General features: G+C 51.0%; 1 protein-coding gene across 2 annotated transcripts; it reads left to right on the top strand.

The window, feature by feature from the left end:
• The first annotated feature begins 1,186 nt into the window (after positions 1-1,186).
• GATA3 (GATA binding protein 3) lies at positions 1,187-20,276 on the top strand. 2 transcript variants are annotated; one of them, XM_058669500.1, is made up of 6 exons: positions 1,187-1,387; positions 1,770-2,415; positions 4,708-5,244; positions 10,366-10,508; positions 14,575-14,700; positions 18,770-20,276. In XM_058669500.1, exons 2-6 carry the CDS (start codon positions 2,175-2,177, stop codon positions 19,052-19,054), a joined length of 1,332 nt encoding a protein of 443 aa, XP_058525483.1. In that variant the 5' UTR covers positions 1,187-1,387; positions 1,770-2,174; the 3' UTR covers positions 19,055-20,276. The 2 variants fall into 2 exon arrangements, with proteins under 2 accessions (XP_058525483.1, XP_058525482.1); XM_058669499.1 differs by having other exon boundaries at positions 1,191-1,387; positions 10,363-10,508.
• The last annotated feature ends 342 nt before the right edge of the window (positions 20,277-20,618 follow it).

The raw sequence follows: 20,618 nt of genomic DNA, 5'->3' as shown, positions 1-20,618 counted from the left end.
GCCTCCTGCTCGGGCCGGCGGGTGCAGGAGCCTGAGCGCCGCTAGGGGATGCAGTGGCTCAAAGGACCGCGCAGGGCCGGGGAGCTTGGAGCCCGCAGGGAGGGCCAATCGCCGCCCGGCCGCAGCCTCGCCCGCTGATTGGCCCTGCCTGGGGTCCCGCCCCGCGTCGCTCCGCCCGTCTGGCCCGGGCGGCCCTGTCCTCCCGGGGCTGCCCATTGGGCAGAGCGCGGCCGGCCTGAGCGGCCCGGGGACGGTGGAGGGGGCTGGTTTGGTCGGCTGAGGCCTTGAGGGTGGTGGACTGACCGGATTCCCCGGCAGGAACCAAGGGAAAAGTTGGGTTAGGAGTGGAGATGGAGTTTTTCCAATCTGTCTCAGTATCTTTCCCCCTCTGGCATGCACCAGATTGGATCAGGGCAATGAAAAAAAAAAAAAGCACAGTTGGGTCATCCACACTGGGTCTTGCTAGGGTCGGCTCAGCCGGCTGAGCGGGAGCTAGTGTCTGCAAAAAAAAAAAAAAAAAAAAAAAAGCCGGGGAGTGGGGTGGGGTGCGGAGAAAGCAAACTGTGACAAACGCAGCAGGGACGACCCTCCGCCGAAGTCCCCACCTCGAGTCGCCAATCAAAAGCATACCTGGGCAGGCACACACTTTGGGTTTCTGAGCAGTTTGACGTGCTGCACATAGTTCCAGATGTTTACACTCTCCCCCCCCCCAGAACCTTGCATGAAATAATAAAAGTTTTGCCTATTAAGCGATGAAGAAAAACAAGTCTGCTGGTCGAAATTAAACTTTATGAATGGGGCAGGCCGGTGTCATCCGGACGGAATAATCCATCCAGCCCGAATGAATCGGCAGGAGCCTGTGCCACATTTAAAGGGCCAGAGCGCGAACTCTACCCCCCCATCCCCACCCCCCGCCGTGCCCGCCCCTCCGGCCCCGGGCCGCCCGCCGGCCTCGCCCACCCGGCCGGCCGCCCCTCCGCGGCGCCCCTTTCCGGTCAGTGGACGGGCGGGGGGAGGGGCGGCGGCGTGCGGGGGGTGGGGGCGCAGCCCTGGAAGCCGGTTTGGGTTGCAGTTTCCTTGTGCCGGGGCTCCTGTCCCCTCCTCGCCAGCGCCAGGCTCCTCCCCCCCGGCGCGGATGACACTAGAACCTCCTTAAGTTGCGTCGCGCCACAGCTGTCTGCGAACACTGAGCTGCCTGGCGCCGTCTTGATACTTTCAGAAAGAATGCATTCCCTGTAAAAAAAAAAAAAAAGTACTGAGCAAGGGAAGAGAGAGGGGGTAAAGAGAGAGACGGAGAGAGCGAGACAGAGAGAGCCACGCAATCTGGCCGGGCAGGTCACACGCGTCCTTCTCCTCCTCCTCTTCCTCTTTGCTCCTCGCTACCCAGGTTGGTACTGCTGACTTTTTTTTTTTAAGTTGAATTTCTCTCCCACACGCCCTCTCCACTTGGAGAGACCTTTGAAGATTTTCTTTTAAAAACGCAACTCTTTGCTTTCTTGAAGGGTTTCTTGGGGTTGGAAGGCAGGTCCCGGGACCGGCGTCCCCGAGGGAGGGGGACTTGTCCTCCAGGCTGGGAGCTGCTTGGGCAGTCCTGGGCTGCCGCGAGCCCGGGGCGGGGATGTCCTGGGGACCTCTGCCGGTCCCCGCGCTGCGCGACGTGCGCGCCCCAGGCGCGGCAGCTCCAGGGGGAGGTGATGCCACCCCGGGCTCTCAGGTGCTCTAGTACTTGGGAGCTCATTTTAGATCTTTCCCCGCTGCTTGCTTTGCAGGTGAACCGAGGAGGGTCTCCGCCTTGGAGCCGCCGAGGAACCCCGGTACAGGGCAGCGTCACCCGCGGAACTCCAGCGCCTACGCCTCCTGCGTCCGCTTGGGTCGCTTTTTAGTCTTTCCATACTTAATTTTTGGATTTCCTCCCCTTTCTCTTCTTTTTGCTGAACCACCCCTCAAAGATTATTTTTTTCTCCTCCAGACCTCCCCGTTAGCCCGCCTCTTTTCCTCTTAGTCCCCTGGACCCCCCCGCCAAAAACAAATCGGTGAAAGACCCCTCCACTCCCCTCACCTCGTCCCCGGCCTTCGGACGGCGGGAGCGCCCCCCGACCTCCCAGGTCGACGCCCTCCCTCTCCGTGCGCGCGGGTTCCGGGCCCGGCGAGAGGGCGCGAGCGCAGCCGAGGCCATGGAGGTGACGGCGGACCAACCGCGCTGGGTGAGCCACCACCACCCCGCGGTCCTCAACGGGCAGCACCCGGACACGCACCACCCGGGCCTCGGCCACTCCTACATGGACCCGGCGCAGTACCCCCTGCCCGAGGAGGTGGATGTACTTTTTAACATCGACGGCCAAGGCAACCACGTCCCGTCCTACTACGGAAACTCGGTCAGGGCCACGGTGCAGAGGTACCCTCCGACCCACCACGGTGAGTCCGCCCGGGGTGCGACCACCCCTCACCCCCAACTCTGGCTTTCCTGGCCCTGGGCAGGAAGGGAGGGATCCGGAGCTGGGGAGACAGAACGAAAGTTTCCCCAGGTGTACTTACTGGCTCATTTACAAGTTAGAAAAAAAAAAATTGGGGGCCCGGAAATGGACTAGGAGATTGTCTTGCTTGTCGAGAAAACTTTTTTATACACATATATGGGAGAGTGGCAGCAGACGTCTCTGGATGGCCGGTCCCTTCCTAGGGGTCCTGGCACTCACCTGGCGGGCGCCGAGCTGCAGCTCGTGTCCCCGGTGCAGCCGCAGGGCCGGGGGCCGGGGAAGGTCCAGGCGCGCGGCGCCCAGCCTCTGCCTCCTCCGGGAGCCGGCGCTGGTCGAGCCGGCCTCCGAACTCGGTGCCTGCAGCCGGCCCCGCGCTCCCTGTGGTCGCGGACGTGTTCCTAGACGGGGTGAGGGGCTTCTTCTGCCCACGTAGCTGCATTTGTCGCTCTCGGCATATTTTCAGAAAGGCCCCAGAGAAGTATTTTTTCACACCCCGCCTCTGGCCTTTCCCCCAAGCTGGTGCGTTTGAGGCTAGTGGCTTTTGGGTAGATTTCCTGCCTCTTGGTTTCGAAAATGGAACTCTAGTGTTTGAAGGTGAGGTTAGGAGGAAAGACTAGGTTAGGTTGAGAGCTTTTGGGTTTCATAGATTCCCGGCTGCACAGAATTTTCCTGCGTCTTCCCTTTCAGGGTTAGCCCATTGCCTGCCTCCCTCCCTCCTTTGGGGCCTACCACACTGTCCTTAAGAGGTTTCCACCAGAAACACATCAGGGTTTCCTCTGCCTAGGAGGTATTCTAGTTGCCTTTCTCTCCTTTACCTGGACAAGTTTTAGAAGACTCCTGAGGTGTTTAAAAAAAGAAAGAGAGAAACCCAGGCCTGTGTAGTGAAGCCGGCGAAACCTCTCACACTTTGCAGCTGCAAAGTTTATTCCTTAAAGAAGAAACAGGAGCAGAGAAACGGGACTGGGGAGAGCAGGAGGTGCAGTGAGGCTGAGGTCTGCAGGGCAGCCCCTTCCTGGGGTCCCGGGGCCAGCTGCGTGCCCCAGCACCAGCCCCTCCTGCGGTAGGCGCCCTGTGCCCTGCTATCGCTGGGTTTTTGAAGAGCCGATTCTGCGAATGGGGCGCTCTCTGCCTGTGTTCTGTGCACATCAGCAGTGAAGTGGAAATGTGGTTGGTGCAGACTTGATATTATTTACTATCCTACTTCCTGCATAATATGAATCTTAACCCTTGCTACATTCAGAGAACTCTTCTCCACCCTCCTCCTCCCCTTCCTCTGTCTCTCTCTCCCTCTATCTCATGATTTTTACTTTCAGTATTGTTCTTAATGGCTGGTTAGAGTGACAGATTCTGAGGCAAGTGCTGAATTGAAAGATTCAGCAGCCAGTGTTCCTTGCCTAAGTTTATGGTCACCTTCAAACTGTGTGCTTTAGGCCAAATGAGGGGTCCTTGTTTTCTCGGGGACTCAGGCAGACGGGCACACAGCGTCCTTTGATTCTCCTAGTTTCCCTCTAGGATTTGGGAGGGTGACAAAAGCAGGAAAATTGACCATCTCAAGGTCCAGCTTTGGAAACTTCGCCCCCGCAACCCGAGCAGGGAACATTTCATTGCCAATCCCATTTCAGCTTTTTTTGGAAGGGACCTTGTCAGTTCTAAGCAAAACTGAGGTCTCTTGGAAGTAACCCTAAGATGTGCCCCGGGTTCTTCTCCAAGCCTCCTCTTCCAGAGGGTGGACACTGGGGAGCTGAGTGTTATTGGTTAATGTAGGACCCCGGATATTGTACTCCGGGTGTTGTTCGGAGGTGGGGCCGGGTTCCTTTCAGGCCTCATCATTTACAGCTGACTCTCTTATCTGGCTGGTTGGGATTAAGGCTAGGATGGGGAACTCTGGGCCATTGAAGCAAACCCATAAATCAAGTCAGGTTCTGGAGGGGGACCTCAGGGAAGTGTGATTTCGAGACCTCTCTGGAGAGGCCAGTCAGCCCCTGGGCCCTTTTCCATTCCTTCCCTGCGCGCTTTTCGGCGAGGCAGGCACACAGGCCCTGTTTGCATCTGCTGGGACAGCGTAGGAGAGAGGCAGCAGGTCACACCTAGGCTGTCCCCCAGACCCCGAGATGTGCTTGGCGTTTAGTTGCCAGGGAGGCTGGGATTGTCCAGCTGTGTCCGAGGGTCCTCTCACATGCATTTCTTTCTTCCCCTTCTCGGGCCTCCACCGCTGCTGCTGCTGCTGCTGCAGGGAGTCAGGTGTGCCGTCCGCCGCTGCTGCACGGATCGCTGCCCTGGCTGGATGGCGGCAAAGCCTTGGGCAGCCACCACACCGCCTCGCCTTGGAACCTCAGCCCCTTCTCCAAGACATCCATCCACCACGGCTCCCCGGGGCCGCTGTCTGTCTATCCCCCGGCCTCGTCGTCCTCCCTGTCAGCGGGCCACTCCAGCCCGCACCTCTTCACCTTTCCGCCCACGCCGCCCAAGGACGTCTCCCCGGACCCGTCCCTGTCCACCCCGGGCTCGGCCGGCTCTGCCCGGCAGGACGAGAAAGAGTGCCTCAAGTACCAGGTGCCGCTGCCCGACAGCATGAAGCTGGAGACGTCGCACTCCCGCGGCAGCATGCCTGCGCTGGCCGGGGCTTCGTCGTCGGCCCACCACCCCATCACCACCTACCCGCCCTACGTGCCGGAATACAGCTCGGGACTTTTCCCGCCCGGCAGCCTGCTGGGCGGCTCCCCCACCGGCTTCGGATGTAAGTCGCGGCCCAAGGCGCGGTCCAGCACAGGTAAGAGCCGCCTCTTCCTTGGGATAGCCTCTCCCCTCCCCTTCTAGAATCAGGCCGGACCAAGGAACCCACCAAAAACAGGGGCGCAGCTGGGAGAGAGGATCCTGTCCTTCCTCTCATACCTGGCCTTGGAAGCAGACAGGATATAGGATCTGCTTTAAAGCTCCCCCAGTGAACCAAAGAAGGAGAAAGACAAACAAAAACAAAATCGTGCCTGGAGCCAGGGGCTCCAGGGTTCTGCTAGGGCAGGGCCGCTTTTGCAAGACCCAATGGAAGGCTGTGGGAATTCATCTTTAGGGATTTCATGCTTACAAAAAAAAAAAAGAAAGAAATTTCCCTCCCGAAGCCTACACACAGGTCTCCCCTGTGACCCCTTTGGCCTTTGTCGTTGGGACTGCCTCAGTTCAGAGGGGGCCCCGCTTCTGCAGGACAGCGCAGCCTTTGTATATGAGGTCTATCTGGAGGGAGATAATATATCTGGGGGGGGGGAATAAGAGGAAAGTCCCCCGGGCCAAAGCAGCCCCATCAGATTTCTTGGGTGGAAACTGGGGATCCCTTCAGTTTTAACCACACGAGGACTCTGTTGAAGATGCTTTGGATGGGGTGGAGATGGAGGGCTGAGAGCCTCACTCCTGTGAGAAGCGGAGCTGAGTGGCAGTCAGGTGCCTGGAGAGTGACCTGTGGTGCCTGGAGGGGGGCAGGAAGTGGGGTACGGGGTGTTCCTGCATTCCTGAAGCCAGAAGCAGCAGGAAGGGCTGGAGGCAAGGTTCTCCAGGTGTGGGCTTTCTCTGCTTATTCCCTTTTCCCAAAAAGTGGATCACGTTTGGGGTCAGGCCTGCTGCACTTACACTCTGGGTATAACTTTATTAAAAAAAAAAACAAAACACATGGGAGGTTTGCTTTCAAAATATGATCATCCCTCACCGATTTTATTTCTAACCAAGGTGAGTCAAAACTAAGAGGCAAGTGCTGATCGGAGATGAGCTGGAAACTGTATTTGGAACACATGATTTTTAGGAAGGTGATTTTTGAATTTCAGAAGGTGTGTCCCGCTTGCTGTGCCCACTTGGCCTCCCTACCCTGGGTCTGTGTGTCCTGTAGGTACAGTCACCAGGAGAGGTGCTGGGCTTGGAGTTGAGCAGTCCTGAACCGGAGCTCCCCCACTTGGGCGGGAGGCTTATGGGAGCCCAGTGACCATGAGATCAATTTTCAGGGTTTTGCTTTTTTTTTTTTTTCCAGGGTGACATTCCCTCCGACTGCCTGAGCAGGACTGTCTCTATTTAGTTGATATGTTTTAGCTAATCCAATTATTTTCAGACTGCTGCACGCGACAGTTGCATTGTTTATCCCGAGCCAGGAACTTTAATAGAGTCCGGATGCGGTTAGACTGACAGAAAAGCTCAGACCTGTGTGTTCAGTACATGAAAGTAGGCAGCAGGGAGAGGGAGGTGGGCTAGCTGTGGAGTCAAAAAGAAAGCGAGAGGAAGGCGCTGCCCCTGCTGCCTGGGGCTGGACTGGCCAGTGCAGAGCGGGGGCAGCCCGTGGGCGGGCCTTGTCCGTGTAGGGGTGGTGGTACTATGGGCAGTGGAGGCAGTGCACCGGAGAGAAACGGGTTACAGCAAAACTCTTGGCTGGAGGCAAAGAGCCAACCTGTGTGCTTTGAGGTTGCAATGGGATTTTTTTTTTTAAAATCCTCTTTTCTGGTGGGGCTGTGAGGTGGGGGGAAAGGTTGTGGTCTCTGAGGTTGAGGCAGCGGTTCGGTTCTTGTTGGGGGATAGAGTGACTTCTCCAAGACTCTGGTTTTGCTCTGTCCTTGTTTCTGTGCTTCATTCTCCCTCTGGATCGTGCCTACTCCCTGCCTTAAGCTTAGTCCTTTCGTTTTCTCTCTTTCCTTGGGATTCGGAACATGGGGTGGGTGGGAAAAAGCCGTGCTTTTCCTAAACCAGAGCTGGAAATACCTATACATTTTTTTTTTTTGGTGGGGCGAGGCCATTGACATTTATTTCTTTATTTCCTCCTTCCTACACCTTTTTCACAGTTCCCCAAAACCTAGAGCCCCACACCTAGCCAGCCTGGGGAGCGGGGAGGCAGGGAAGGGAGGGTGCTTGGGGAGTCTGGAGGGGAAGTTTCCAGCAGCTGCATCCACACATACCGTGGGTGGGTAGGTAGATGGGGTGAAAATTCTGGAAGAGGGGATTCTGTTGGTTTTTGCGGTGGCTTGCTTTGCTTGCTTTCTTTTTCGAACCTCTGTGCAAGGCGTTTGCTGCAGGAGGGGACTGAAGAACTGTCAGGGCTGCTGTGTTTTGGAGAAACGTTGAAGCTGTGGTTAGGGTACCTATTGCTTTCTTAACGCCTGGGCTTTCAGGCCGGGATCTGTACAAACAAAAGACAAAGCTCTTCTTTTTTTTTTTTTCCTTTTTTCTTTTTTCAAAGGGCCATGGCCATTTCTTAGCTCCTGGGCATCTGGGGGCAACTCCGTATACCTTCCTCTAAACCTCCCCACCTCTCCATGCTTTGTACGGTCTTGGTATCAGGATTGCAGTGCCAGGCGCAAAGGGCCGTTTGAAAATGGCTGCTGAATGTCAACAGGCCTCACAGCTCTGTGGTTCTTGTCACCTCAGAGAGAGGTGTCCGCCTGAGTAGGTCCTGATAGGCAGTGGGGCGAGGAGAAGGGAAGAGATGAGCAGGAGGGAGGGGGCGGGGGATAGCTCTCCATTAGGAAAAAAATTACCCTGGGTGCCCAAGTTACAAACCAAAGGCAGCAAGGAGGAAAGAAAAAGAAAAACCTACATGAGGCAGTGGCCAACTTGCAGAGTGAATCGACAGAAAATTGCTGCAGTGTGCAGGAGATGACTGTCATGAGTTTCAGGGCCCCTCTGTCAAGGAAACTGTTCCGCTCTGCACTGCTTGAAAAATGCAAGGAAATCAGAGCGATCAGGTCGGGCTGGGAGGTCTTCCCAGAGCCAGAGTGCCTAGGCACAGGGCAGTCTTCCCTGCTCCCGGCTGCAGTGGCCAGCCCCACCTCACCCTCTGCCGATGCATATACAGCTTAGGATCCTGAATGGCCTTGTCCTAGCAGGATTTGGGGAGTGGGCCTGACAGCCCAAGCCAGATCAGGGTGCCTGCAGATAGGGCTGACCCAGGGCCCACTTGGGACACATAAATGACAGGACTTATGGTTTCATGGTTTGGGCTGCAGCTGGCACTGCCTCATCTACTCGCCAGCTCCTCCTTCCTTCAGGCTCCAAACCCTTCCTTCGGGCTCCAAACCCTGCAACCGCGTATCATCTGGGTGTGATGCGGTCTAACACCTGAGAACCGAGAAGGGTTGTTGAGCACCTGTCCCTTTGGCCTGCAAGTGCTTTGTCTGTAATCATTTGCAGGAGTTCTTGGATCTAGGCAAGACCCTGTGTTATCCCCAGGCTCAGAGAGCCCTTTCAGAAGATACAGGGAAGGGGAAATTTTTTTCTTGTAATTCCTCAAGAAAATTCTGGAAAAGCAAACAAGACTGGAAGGACTGGGTGCCACCCCTGAGACTCATGGAAGAGTGGACAGGATCCTCTTTTAGTGGCAGAAGTCCTAGCTTTCCTGCAGAACTTGTCCCTGGAGAAGGCCCTGGAGCCACAGGTTTGAGCTGCTCTGGTTCTCTCATCGTTGGTCTGGGGGTTTCCAAAGGCCCCTGAGCTCCCAGGGCTGCCCTGGCACACTTATCCTCCTTTTCAGAATGGTGAGAATTCCCCAGCACCTTCTGGTTCCTCCTGCCCCTGCCCCCAGTCTTCCTGGTAGGTTGGCATTAATTGATTTATCACTTAAACTAGAACAATCTTGAGAGCTCATGTTTCTCCCCTGGCCATCCTCCAGCACCTCCCTTCCAGCCCCTGGGTCTCCCTAGTTTGGGTGACCCACTTGAGTTGAGCTGCTTCTACTTCCCACAGAAAATCCGGGTTCCAGCTCCTTAGTGTACCCCCTTCCTGCCACCCCAGAATTGGAGGAGAGTCTACCAGTAAAGTATCATCCTCTGGCAAAAGTTGAAAAAGACATCATCAGCAAGCAGATGGCCCGGGGTCTGAAAGGTCTGCCAAGGACCTTTCTGGGAGGGGGCTGAGGCTGGGTCACTCTTCCGGCCCCACTTTGCCCCACTTTCGGGAGGGAATGGTGCTCAAATGAACCTGGCCTGGCCGGTTTTCTGTTTATTTTGCTGGTTTGTGTTTTCAAAAAAGAAGCTGCAGGCAGGCCTTGGTTAATGAGCTGACCAAGCGCCACCCTCTCCTGGGTTAATTGCTCTAGTTTGCAGATCTCCAGCTGATCCTCACTCTGTCCTAGTTCAACCCTTCCCTTTTATCCTGGTCTGCCTTCCTGTGGCCTTCCTCCTTCTCTAGGGTCCCTGTGTGTTTAGTTTACACTGCATTTACACGAACAGGGGCCTGAGCGTAACTTTAGTGCAGGTACCAGGCACAGGAAAGCAAGGGAAAAGAGAGCCGTACTCTGTTCTTTTGTACCTGAGGCCGTTTATGCTTTTGTTGGAAGTGAAGTCTAAGGCGGTAGCTACTCAAATCAATCAGCCCCTTGATCAATCTGTACATTGGTTTATTATCTGTTTGTCTATCTAGCCACGGATTAATCTTTCCTTTTCGCCAGCCTCTTCTTCATTCCTTAATCAATCCCTGCAGATAACCCTGCTGATGATAATGGGACACCTTTGTTTTCCTTTGAGGGAAATGAACGGGGTGTTTTTTTCTTGCTCCTGCCACTGTTCGCGTGTTAGGGTTTGCTCAGGGGGAGTATTTCAAGTTGCAGTCTGCCTTCCTGGGTGGTTCAGCTTGGTCTTCCCCAGCAGGTCAATCAGCACAGAGACCAGATAGATTCCAGTGCTGTGCTGTGTCTTTCCTTGCCACCACCACTTTGGAACAGGGGAATGATTGTGCCACAAAATGGCAGTTCCATGGGGGTGGGAGTGGGGGGCATCGTATAAAGAAGATAGGAGTGGAAATACTGCCCGGGAGAGGGGGCAGCAAGAGGAACTTCTGGCTTTTCCTCTTCTCCCCTTGTGCCCGGTATGATCAGCTTTTTTGCTGTGTGTTCCTTCTTGAAGTGACTTATCTGTGTTCTTGTTTTCAGAAGGCAGGGAGTGTGTGAATTGTGGGGCAACCTCGACCCCGCTGTGGCGGCGAGATGGTACCGGGCACTACCTGTGCAATGCTTGCGGGCTTTACCACAAAATGAACGGGCAGAACCGGCCGCTCATCAAGCCCAAAAGGAGGCTGGTAAGTTTTTGCAGGCGAGGAGCTACGCCATACTGACCATTGGTGTTTTTCATTTCCTCTCTTTAGGAGGGACAGGTTTCGACAGGAAATTGTCAGGACAGTTCAATATCATTTTGGCTTGCTTGGGACTGTTTTTTTTTTTTTTTTTCAAATTAGCTATAAAACAAAACAAACTCTATTCTAATTACTCTTAATGTGTCTTAAGTCACTTTTCCACGTTTTTTTCCAAACACTGACTCGTCAATTCCGTAATCTGAAAGGCATTCCCCTAATAGAGTAGTTGTTTCGGTGGTACCAGGGCTGCTGCCTTCAAATGCCCTGAGGATCACTGTTGCACAGACAAGAAATTTAGCGTGTGGGTTTAGCAGAGAGGCCCCAGGAACTACCTGTAAGGTGTTCCTGAGATTGTTGAAGGTGTGTGTTGAGGGAGGTGTTGCAGGCTCGGAGCTGTGGGTGACTCTGCTGCGCTAGTACTGCAAGCTGGATGGGGCCCATTCACTGTATTCTGGAGGCAGCCAGCCTCCTGCTCGCTCCGAGGGCTTTGGAAAAGTTTGGTCAATCTTTCTTGCCTCTTGGTCACATTTGGTCTCATTTTCTGTTTGAACATCTGCCAGAAAGTAGGGTGATCGTATTTATATATAATTAAAAAAAATTATGTTTTAGATTTTTCTATCCTTCCTGTTTTTAAACATCTTGATCATTAGGAGAGTTTGACAAAGTCACACACTGGCAAGCATATATCAAGAAAACTAGCAGGAGGGGTTCCCTTTGGCTGGGGGACTTCGAACATTCTGGCCAGGTGGGTTAGTACAGAGGCTGAGGACAGCTGTGAGATGTTGGGGATAACAGGCTCTTTTGTGAGGCTGATTTCCACTGAGGGACTGGAAGGAGGATGATTTCCCCCGCAGAGGTGAATGGGTGAATTAGCATCAGTCATATTCTCAAGGGGGGGAGGCCGCCCACTGTAGGATTTTTAAAGAATGATTTGTTGTCCCCCCCCCATCAGACCATAGTGTAACTCAACACCTTTCATATCCTCTTTAGAAAAAGGAAAAACTTTCTAGGGATGGAAGTGCCCACATGACTTTTGGCAACCCTTGATCTGCGGCTTGATTCTTTCTGATCTTTGCCCTTGTCTCTAACTTTCTCAACTTCCCGCCTGCTCCTCCTCCTGCAGCTTGGCATCTCTCTAATTTTTTTTTTTTCTTTGCTCTCATGTGCTAAAGTAACTTCCTAGGAAAAAGCTGCCGGATATCTGAGCACTACAGATAACTCCTAAACGACAACTCGCCTTCCCCCAACCTAAACATCAAGAAGGGCTTGGGAAAAAAAAATGGCTGGAGGTGTGAGTACCGAATGAGTGTGATCACACCACAAAAGAATGTTCTGAATCACTGAAAACCTGGTGTTCACGAAAAAATTAAAAAAAAAAAAAAAAAAGAAAGACAAAGCTAGCAACAGGCTTCTTGTTAGGATATGTCTGAGACCATTATTATACTTTTTTGAAGTTAAAATACAGAAGGGAAAACTAGAGTAAAAGTGTCCTGTGCCCCGCCCGGTTTAGTGAGCAGGAGTGCATTTGACATTTTCTGCTACCATCTGTACAGATGGCCGAGGGGGGTTCTACTTCCGTTTTATATCACTTTATCTCCGTCATCTTTCATAGGAAACCTCTTGAACTCTGAGTAATAATTACTTTTAATTCTGTAATTCACTGGTGGTCACATTTTAAGCTATTGTTTCTTTCTTAACTGTGCTGAGCGATTTGATGCTTTTAGTTCTGTAGAATTCATGTAATTACAGGGAGACACACACACGTTTAATTCCTTGTATGTGCTCGATTTCTGAACATCTGAAACTGACTTTTTTCTCCTTTGCTGTCATTTGGTCCTTTTAGCCCAGCTCCCTTGTTCTGGCTTGCCATTTTCATTTTCTCCATTGGCAGGTTGGCTAAAGGTCACTCGGCCCCTAAGGTAGCTGGCCCTTCTGTGAAAGACCGAACACAGAATTAAATTAGTGCGGGAACTAGATGGCATGAATCAAGACTAGAGCCATGGATTTTTTTTCCCCTCCATTGGTGTTACCAGGACATTCTCCTGTCTCACAGCTGGCCAACAGCTGAGTGCCTTGCTTTGTGAATACTTGCTGCTGGTGAGCCAGCGTCTTGGAGAGGGTGTATGGAGTTTACGTTTGCGGGACTGGGGCCGTCTGCTTGAGCCTCCTTTGTGTTTATGCTCCTGTCCAGAGCCTGGCCGTGGTCGTTGAGAGCACTGATTTTCCAGTTAGCACAATGTGGCTGCACTCTGCCCGTGAAATTGTTGCGTGGAGAGACCTGGGAGCCTGAGTTGATGCCAGTCAATGAGACCCAAGTATTTCTTATTAACACTAATCGCATATAATTGCCAAGAGCCTTAAGCACTGGCTTTATGCGTAGCGCTTTTCTCCTCCAGGGGCTGCGAGTGAAGTAGTTATGTTCAGTATTGGACTCCATGTGTTGTGGGCACAGGCCTGTGGTGGTAGCATCTCTGCTTTCGGACCCCCCGAGTTATTTTCCTCAAAGGAGACAACAAAAGAAGTATTCACTTCTGCATTGTGATACATAAGAGCGGTTTTTAATTTTCAGCTTCTTAGAATACCAAAAAGTTACTTAAAAAAATAAAACAAAAAACCAGTCATAGCTCTGCTGTTTCTAGCATATACAAATGTATTTATGGAACAATTCAGTGGCTTTGAAAAACGAGGAATACGTCTTCAAGTTTGCCACTGGGTTTTCCCTATTCGGCAGCTCTGGGTGCTTCTCCTGGCACTTCACTCGGGAAAATATTGGTAGGGAAGTATGCTGGGATGCCTGTCGCTTTCATTGTGTGCTTTCTAGCCATACCAGTGTGGTCTTGATCACAGGTGAAGGTGACTTAAACTCCTTCCCCTTCCTGGGCCACTCCCTTGGTAGTATTTTTGAGACAGGGACAGGAATAATTTCATACTTTCAGACTTTTTACCGCACGAAGTGAGGAAGAGAAGATAGGTGTGTGTGTACAGGAACTCAACTGCATTTTCTTTCACAGTCCTTGAGATTAAAAAATATATGTGTGTGTGTATATATATATATATGCACATATGTTGTATATACACAGAGAGAGAGAGGGAGAGAATAGTTACCTGACATATGTAACTGCTGAGAAATGAAAGGAAAATCTCCTTTTTGAAGGAAATGAAAACAGGGACCCTGCCAAAGAATTGAAATGCAAGTTAAGTGTAACTAACTGGAGCTCTGGTGAACAGAAAATAGGAAACAGTTAATTTCACGAAACTAGAGATAAGAGCAGGAGGGTTGCCGTAGAAGACCAGAATTCCTGACTTCTTCCTGACTCTTCGGAGCTTCTCTCTAGACTGGTGGCTACCCACAGGGAGGGAGGGTGGCAGTCCCAGGGTTTGCAAGTCCCCGGGTCTACAAGCCAGGGTCTGGCTGTGTGCATGGAGGATTGGTGCTGGTTCCACAGGGTGGCCTGCTTGTCACCCTGTTGATGTGTGCCTTGTGTGTACAGACCTGTCCTGTCCCGGGAGGTCTTGGCGTTGTATGATCTAAGTGCGGCTGCGGCTGCTGTCTTGATGCCCAGTAGACTGTTTGCTCACTAATCCTCTTGGGGTTTAGGTTCTCTGTCTAAGCCCTCCTGTGGGCTTGGGGCTGGTGAACGAGACAGCTGAAAGGCCAGTGCCAACATGCACTTGAGTCATGAGGAATTGCGGCCCACAGCCCCTGAAGCCTCTGGTAGCGGCTCTGGCTTTTGAAGCCGCTAGCGTCCTGTCCTGCAGAACCACGCCTTGTATACTGACCATGTTACTCAGGTCCCGAACACTCCAAGCCAGTGGATTGGCTAGCTTTCTTCTCAAGGCAGCTTTTGGGGACCTTGATGACTTTCATGTGGGCCACTTGCTAGTTTTGATTTCAATGATAATTTCTTTCTTTTGCTTTTTTTCCTTCAAGCCTGTCTGCGTGGTTATGACTACACGTTTAACATTTGTTCTGATTTCACCTTCTCCTCCCTCCCCCACCCCCGACTTCCAGTCAGCAGCCAGGAGAGCCGGTACTTCCTGTGCAAACTGTCAGACCACCACGACCACCCTGTGGAGGAGGAATGCCAATGGAGACCCTGTCTGCAATGCCTGCGGGCTCTACTACAAGCTGCACAATGTAAGTGGGACCGGGACCAGCCAGAACAGTGTGCTGGCAGCGGCGGGGGGTGGGAATCCCTTTAGGGTGATGTGCAGTTGAAAGCAGCCCAGTCGCCTCTCCGTTCTCTCTGGGGTCAGAAAATGGGCCTCATGGAATGGGTGCACTAGGATCTTGTTGAGAAAATGACTTGGCCCAGCCTAGTCTCGCTGAGCCCGAAGGGGTCTGTGGACAGAGCGCGACATGACTCACTGAGTATGTTTTGAACACATGACATAAAGTGTGGCAATCTGATATGCTTGGTGGGCCTGTATGGGTTTGAAAAGAAAAAAGGAAAGAAAGAAAAAAAAAAATCTTCCCCATGGAAATCAAGAAGTGTAACTCACCGAGTCTGTTGTGAAGTTTGCTTGCATTTTCAACTTTTTGCAAAAAGTGAAAGAGAGCGTGAGGGAAAAGAGCGAAAGAGAAAGGTAAATACAATTGTCATGCGTGGCACAGGCATTCCTGCAGCGCGGAGGACCCCTCCAGTTACTGAGGGGGAAAGAGTCTGCGCTAGACCTGTGCCTGGAATTTTAAATGGTTTCTCTGTTTAAAAGGCATGAAATGAAATGTCTGAGAGATTTCATCTGATGTCTTTGTCCTAAGCAGCTTTTGCTTATGAAGTTCCTAAGGACAGAGGCCGCATGGGGCTGTTACAGCAGGGAGAAACGGCCCAGCTTTTTCCCCCTGGAGAGTGTGTTAGCGGGAGAGATGCTGGGCACCCTGACTAGCTGGATCTTTCCTAACCTCTGGGCCTTAGCTCCTCCCATTGTGCAAATAACTTTATCTTTAGGGAAAAAAAAAGTCATGTAATTTTCCAGCAAAAGAACTGTGATGGTGACCCTGATGAAGCTTCAAGTTTACATTAATCTCACAGAACACAATGGGCATGTCCCCCCTCTCCCTTCCCTGTCTCTGCTCTTGTAGAACGTTCTCTAATTCCCCTGAAATCTCTTGGCCAACCCGATTTTGGTAAAGTCTAAGACTGAATGGGAAAAAGGCAGGGATTTTTTTTTTTTTTGCTTGGGGCCCTTCTGGCAATAGACTTGTCTTACCCAGGAATCTCTGGGCGCTGGGGAGGAAGCTGTGAGTCATGCAGAACTTCTCAGGGTGACTTTGGGGAGCTGGATGCTTCCTGCTGAGTGTCCTCCTGACCTCCATTCCTGTGCAGTACCCGGTGTTCTTGAGCCTGGAGTCTTAACCTTGAACCCGTTCTTCTTTCTCAGAGCTTGAAAAGTTTGTACACTGTGACCAGCAATTAAAGCCAAGTCTTAGTTTTATTTCGCGGAGAGTTTTTGTCCCTGCAGCGGAGATACGCTTTGGGATTCCCATCTGGAAGGTTTGGGGGGTGCATTTGTGTTCAGTAGCTAGCCAGACATCGGGATAAGCCCTGAAGTTATTTTGGTTTTCTCATTTATGGCTCTCCAACAACTTTCTTATTTCTTGAGTACAGTCGAGCTTTAGCAAGATCCAAGGTGTAGACAAGACAGAAATGCTTTTTTTGGTCAGTCTTGCTTGAAGAAATTATGACTCAGAAAATCAAGCTTTTATGAGGTGAGGTGAGGAGGCTGATAAAATACAAGCGTCAGGCGCTTTTTTAGGGTATAACATGTTCCCTGATGTCCAGTAGAATTAGAATTAATGGGAGGACCATTAGAAAGTAAACACTCCCCTATTTCAGGGTGTAACAGAGTCATCGTGAATGGTGTGTATGTGTGTATTTCTTTCCTGTTTCCACGGAGGTAGGGATGATGGAAAATTAGTCAGCTGTATATTTTTGAATAGTTAGCTGTGATGAGATCTGGCCTCACTGGTGCCCTATCTAAACATATTTGTATGTTTGTAGCTGAGCTCTTGTGACTGGGAGATAGAAATAGCCTCACCCCCAAGTAGGGTTTTTTTGTATTCTCTGGTTCAATAGAACTTGGGAAAAGGAGGTGATTTCTACATGTTTAACAATCAGAGATAGTAATCTATTAACATTTTCTCCATGTTAGGTTTTGTTCTGCCCATCCAGAGATCTGTAGCTGTGTGCCATAATTTCCTTTCTTCTTATCTGGGTGTTTAGATAACTGCATATCGCTCTATCAGCGTGTCTGGGTGGTGTTGTGACTAGCTATCTGGGACCGGGTGGCTATCTGTGTAACCAGATATTATATTTAGATATCTGGCTATGTATATCTGATGCCAGAGGAAGGAGCCGGTGTATCTAGACAGTATCTTGAGGGAGATGGGATGTGGGAGTAGATTCCTGTCATCTCTGTGGGGCTGCCTCTTTATCTTGATGAGAACTTTGAGGAAGGAACCCTGAGATGTTCTTCTGGCCGTGACCTTCCCCGGCTGGCTCTTACGCGCTTACCCCACCACCCACATTGCTCCACAGGCACAGCAGTAAGAAGGTGTGAGATTCAGTGTGGAGCTTCTATAGGTGGCCCCAGGGAGCTGGGCGCTTGCTGCTCCGAGCAGCATGTTTAAACTTGGTTCTTTGGATGCTCAGTTCCTTAGCTGTTGTTTCCGGTGTTGGGAACAGCCAGGGAGCTCCCAGAGCTAGGAGAAGCCCCTTTCTCTGCCATTAAGAACCCTGCTAGAAATGGCTGTTTGCCAAGCTCCCCCAGCTCCTCCAGCTCCCCCGGGTCACTCTGGAATAACTGGAACCAGACATTGACTCTTGGAGTCTCTTCGCTACATTTCCCTTGTAACCTGGCTAGATGTGGATATTCGGATGTTCACTGTTGAAGTCAGCTTGACACGCTCCGCATGGGGAGTGGGCTCAGTTGACTTTGTAGAGTTGAGAGAGAGAGAATGGGGCTGGCTGTCTGAGGGAGTGAAGTCTTCGGAATGAGAGTCTGTGTTTGATCTTTGCTCTCCCTGTTGAGGGATAAGAGCACCTTGCTTGCTAACACGGTGCTTGGCACATTTCAAGTGGGTATTAAATACTTGCTGATGTTTGTGTCATTAGGGTTAAAGAGGCAGCGCCAGGAGGAGACTGCACCTGCCCAGCACGGCAAGGCAGCAAAATAGGCGCAGCCTTGGTACACACACATTCCAGGGACAGATTTTATAGCAGCTGTCACTATGCAAAGGCCAGGTTGGAAGGGAAGCAACCAAAAAATGACCCTAGCAGGCTGTTCCAGTCGCAGGCTCTCTGAGGCAGAGAAACACGTAAAGATGGATGATTTGGTAGGGATTTCTAAGTCCTCAGTTAGGTTTATCAGATCAGTAGATGGAACAGTGGTATTTCCCTCTTAAAGATTATTCAGTAGCCTCTTCTCTCATGCACTGTTCTTTTAAAATTTATCCAATAAACAGAGAGACAGAGACCCCTCCTGCTGGTTCCCTCCTCAGATGTGCACAACAGCCAGCAGCCCAGAACTCCATGTAGGTCTCCCATGTCAGCAGCAGGGACATAAGGACCCGAGCCGTCACCTGCAGCTTCCCAAGGGTGCACGTAATTAGAAGGTAGAATTAGGAGTCAACTGGGACTCGAACCCTGGCACTCTGAAGGGGCTGGACTGGCTAGAAGCCAGGAGTCCAGAACTCCAACCAGGTCTCCTTGAGGAGTGGTGGGGGCCAGGGACACTCGGGCCTTCCTGTGCTGTTTTCCAAGGTGCATTATACACGGGGAACTGGTTTGAGAGTGAAGCAGCTGAAACTCAACCAGACACCCAGACAGTGGATAGTGACACATCAGAGGCAGTCCAACCCACTGTGCCAACAGTGCCAGGTGTTCTCCCCACCAAAATTATTGCTGCTGCTTAGTTTAATGAATAAGTTCTGGATGGAACACCTTGCCTAAGATCTATCCTTTGGTGTCACGAACCCCTGGAGGCCTCCTGTTGGAATACCTCTGTCACACACCGAGTCCGCAGGACTTGACTTTCTTAGGAAGGAGGCAGGTTTGAGGGGGAAGGAAGGTGCGACTGCAAACCCAAAGAGACCCTTGACCTTGGGGAGGTCAGCGGAGCCTGTGTCAGTGTGGGATAAAACATGTGTCATCTCAAAGGCAGCAAAAAAAAAAAAAAGTAAAAAAAAAAAATTGATCTTTGTTTAGATTAACAGACCCCTGACTATGAAGAAGGAAGGCATCCAGACCAGAAACCGAAAAATGTCTAGCAAATCCAAAAAGTGCAAAAAGGTGCACGACACGCTGGAGGACTTCCCCAAGAGCAGCTCATTCAACCCGGCCGCCCTGTCCAGACACATGTCTTCTCTGAGCCACCTCTCTCCCTTCAGTCACTCCAGCCACATGCTGACCACGCCCACGCCGATGCACCCGCCGTCCAGCCTCTCCTTCGGACCTCACCATCCCTCCAGTATGGTGACCGCCATGGGTTAAGAGCCCAGCCCGATGTGTACAGGTCTCTGAGCGAGAGAGAGTTTCCCCCCCCAGTCCCTTCTACTTGCGTTTTTGCAGGAGCAGTATCATGAAGCCCCATCGCGATGGATGTGTGTTGGTGAAGGCCGAGAAACAACGACGGTTGCCGCTTTTGCAAAAGAGCTCACTGCGACCGCTGAATCGGGATCCCATTTGTGAATAAGCCATTCAGACTCTCATATTCCCTATTTAACAGGGTCTTCAGTGCTGTGAAAAAAAAAAAAAACAAAACAGAAAAATTAAAAAAAAAACCACTGAACATTGCATATAACTTATATTATAAGAAATAACTGTACATTCGAGGAAGACTTTATCGCACCTGGGTAGCTGTAAGGAAAGCATGAAGGACACCGAGCATCTAAGGAATCTGGGAGAAACGAAGCGTGCAAATTCAGAAGAAGCTAGGTCTGAGATCCAGATGGACACACTGCCAGTTGAGTTTCCTTTCACTGGCCACACTTGTTTGATGCATTAAGAGTGGGGTGGGGGGGAAAGAAAAAGAAAAAAAGAAAAAAAAAAGAAAAATGTTGTAGGCAAATCATTCGTTCCAAGCTGTGGGTCTCTGCACAGAAAATCTCAGTTGTGGGCAATCGCTCTTAAGAACTCACACATTGCCACTGAGGGTTTTGAATAGTCTATCCCTAGGCCTACATGCTTTGTGAATAAGTCCCTGTAATTGTTGTCTGTATGTAAAATTCAAAGCACCGAAATAAGAAAAGATGTAGATTTATTTCATCCTATTATACAGACTGCATTGTTGTATAAATTTATTTACTGCTAGTGTTAAGAATTCTTTTTTTTTTTCCTGTTGTTTTAATATTTTCCTACTTTCTCCCATTTTTGGTTGAATAAACTAGATTACATTCGGTTGACCTAGGTGGTTGTGGTCTGGAGGGTTTATTTTCTATTTTTTTTTTTTTTGGATGATATTTATTAAATAGCTTCTAAGGGACAGCGGTATCTCTTCTCATTCCCTTCGCAGCCTGTGCTCCGAGGGTAGCAATGTATGGGCTACCGCCATGCATGTCAGCGACCCTGGCCCTGCAAGGCCCCGCGTCCTGATTGCTGCCTGGCTCATTGTCGTCTGCCCTGTCATGTTCTGTGTTAGTGATCACTGCCTTTAATACAGTCTGTTGGAATACTACTATAAAACTAATCATAATAAAGTGAAACTATTTTAAAATAACAAGTGGTGGCCAAGCTCTTACAGAATCTGGTAGCTCTAGTTAATTTAACAAAAAAAAAAAAAGATTTTTTTTTGTTTTAAAAACAAATGTTTAATTTATTCCCTGGGAGACAATGCTCATTCCAGTTTGGTCAACATATATTCCTTTGGGAGGCTGGGCATGTTTGCAGTTCCGAGGCCTGGAGGGATTCATGCTGGGGTTGGAAGAACCTGGGGCACCTCCCTAGCGAGCTGCGGTTTTCTCTCCAGACGCGGCTTCTGAGAAGTGGGGAGGTTTCCATACCTCACAGTGGCAGCTGCAGCGATGGGTCTCAGCTCTGTGAGAGCCTGTCTGAGTTC

Source organism: Ochotona princeps, chromosome 10 (genome assembly GCF_030435755.1).
Source record: "Ochotona princeps isolate mOchPri1 chromosome 10, mOchPri1.hap1, whole genome shotgun sequence".
Classification (NCBI taxonomy): Eukaryota; Metazoa; Chordata; class Mammalia; order Lagomorpha; family Ochotonidae; genus Ochotona; species Ochotona princeps.
This window is presented reverse-complemented; position numbering and strand designations above follow the sequence as displayed.

Bases quoted from the DNA above. Each gene is read 5' to 3' on its own strand.
- GATA3 (XM_058669499.1), top strand. From the start codon at position 2,175: ATGGAGGTGACGGCGGACCAACCGCGCTGGGTGAGCCACCACCACCCC. The intron at 2,416-4,707 runs GTGAGTCCGCCC...CTGCTGCTGCAG, and splicing joins GTACCCTCCGACCCACCACG to GGAGTCAGGTGTGCCGTCCG. The intron at 14,701-18,769 runs GTAAGTGGGACC...ATCTTTGTTTAG, and splicing joins TCTACTACAAGCTGCACAAT to ATTAACAGACCCCTGACTAT.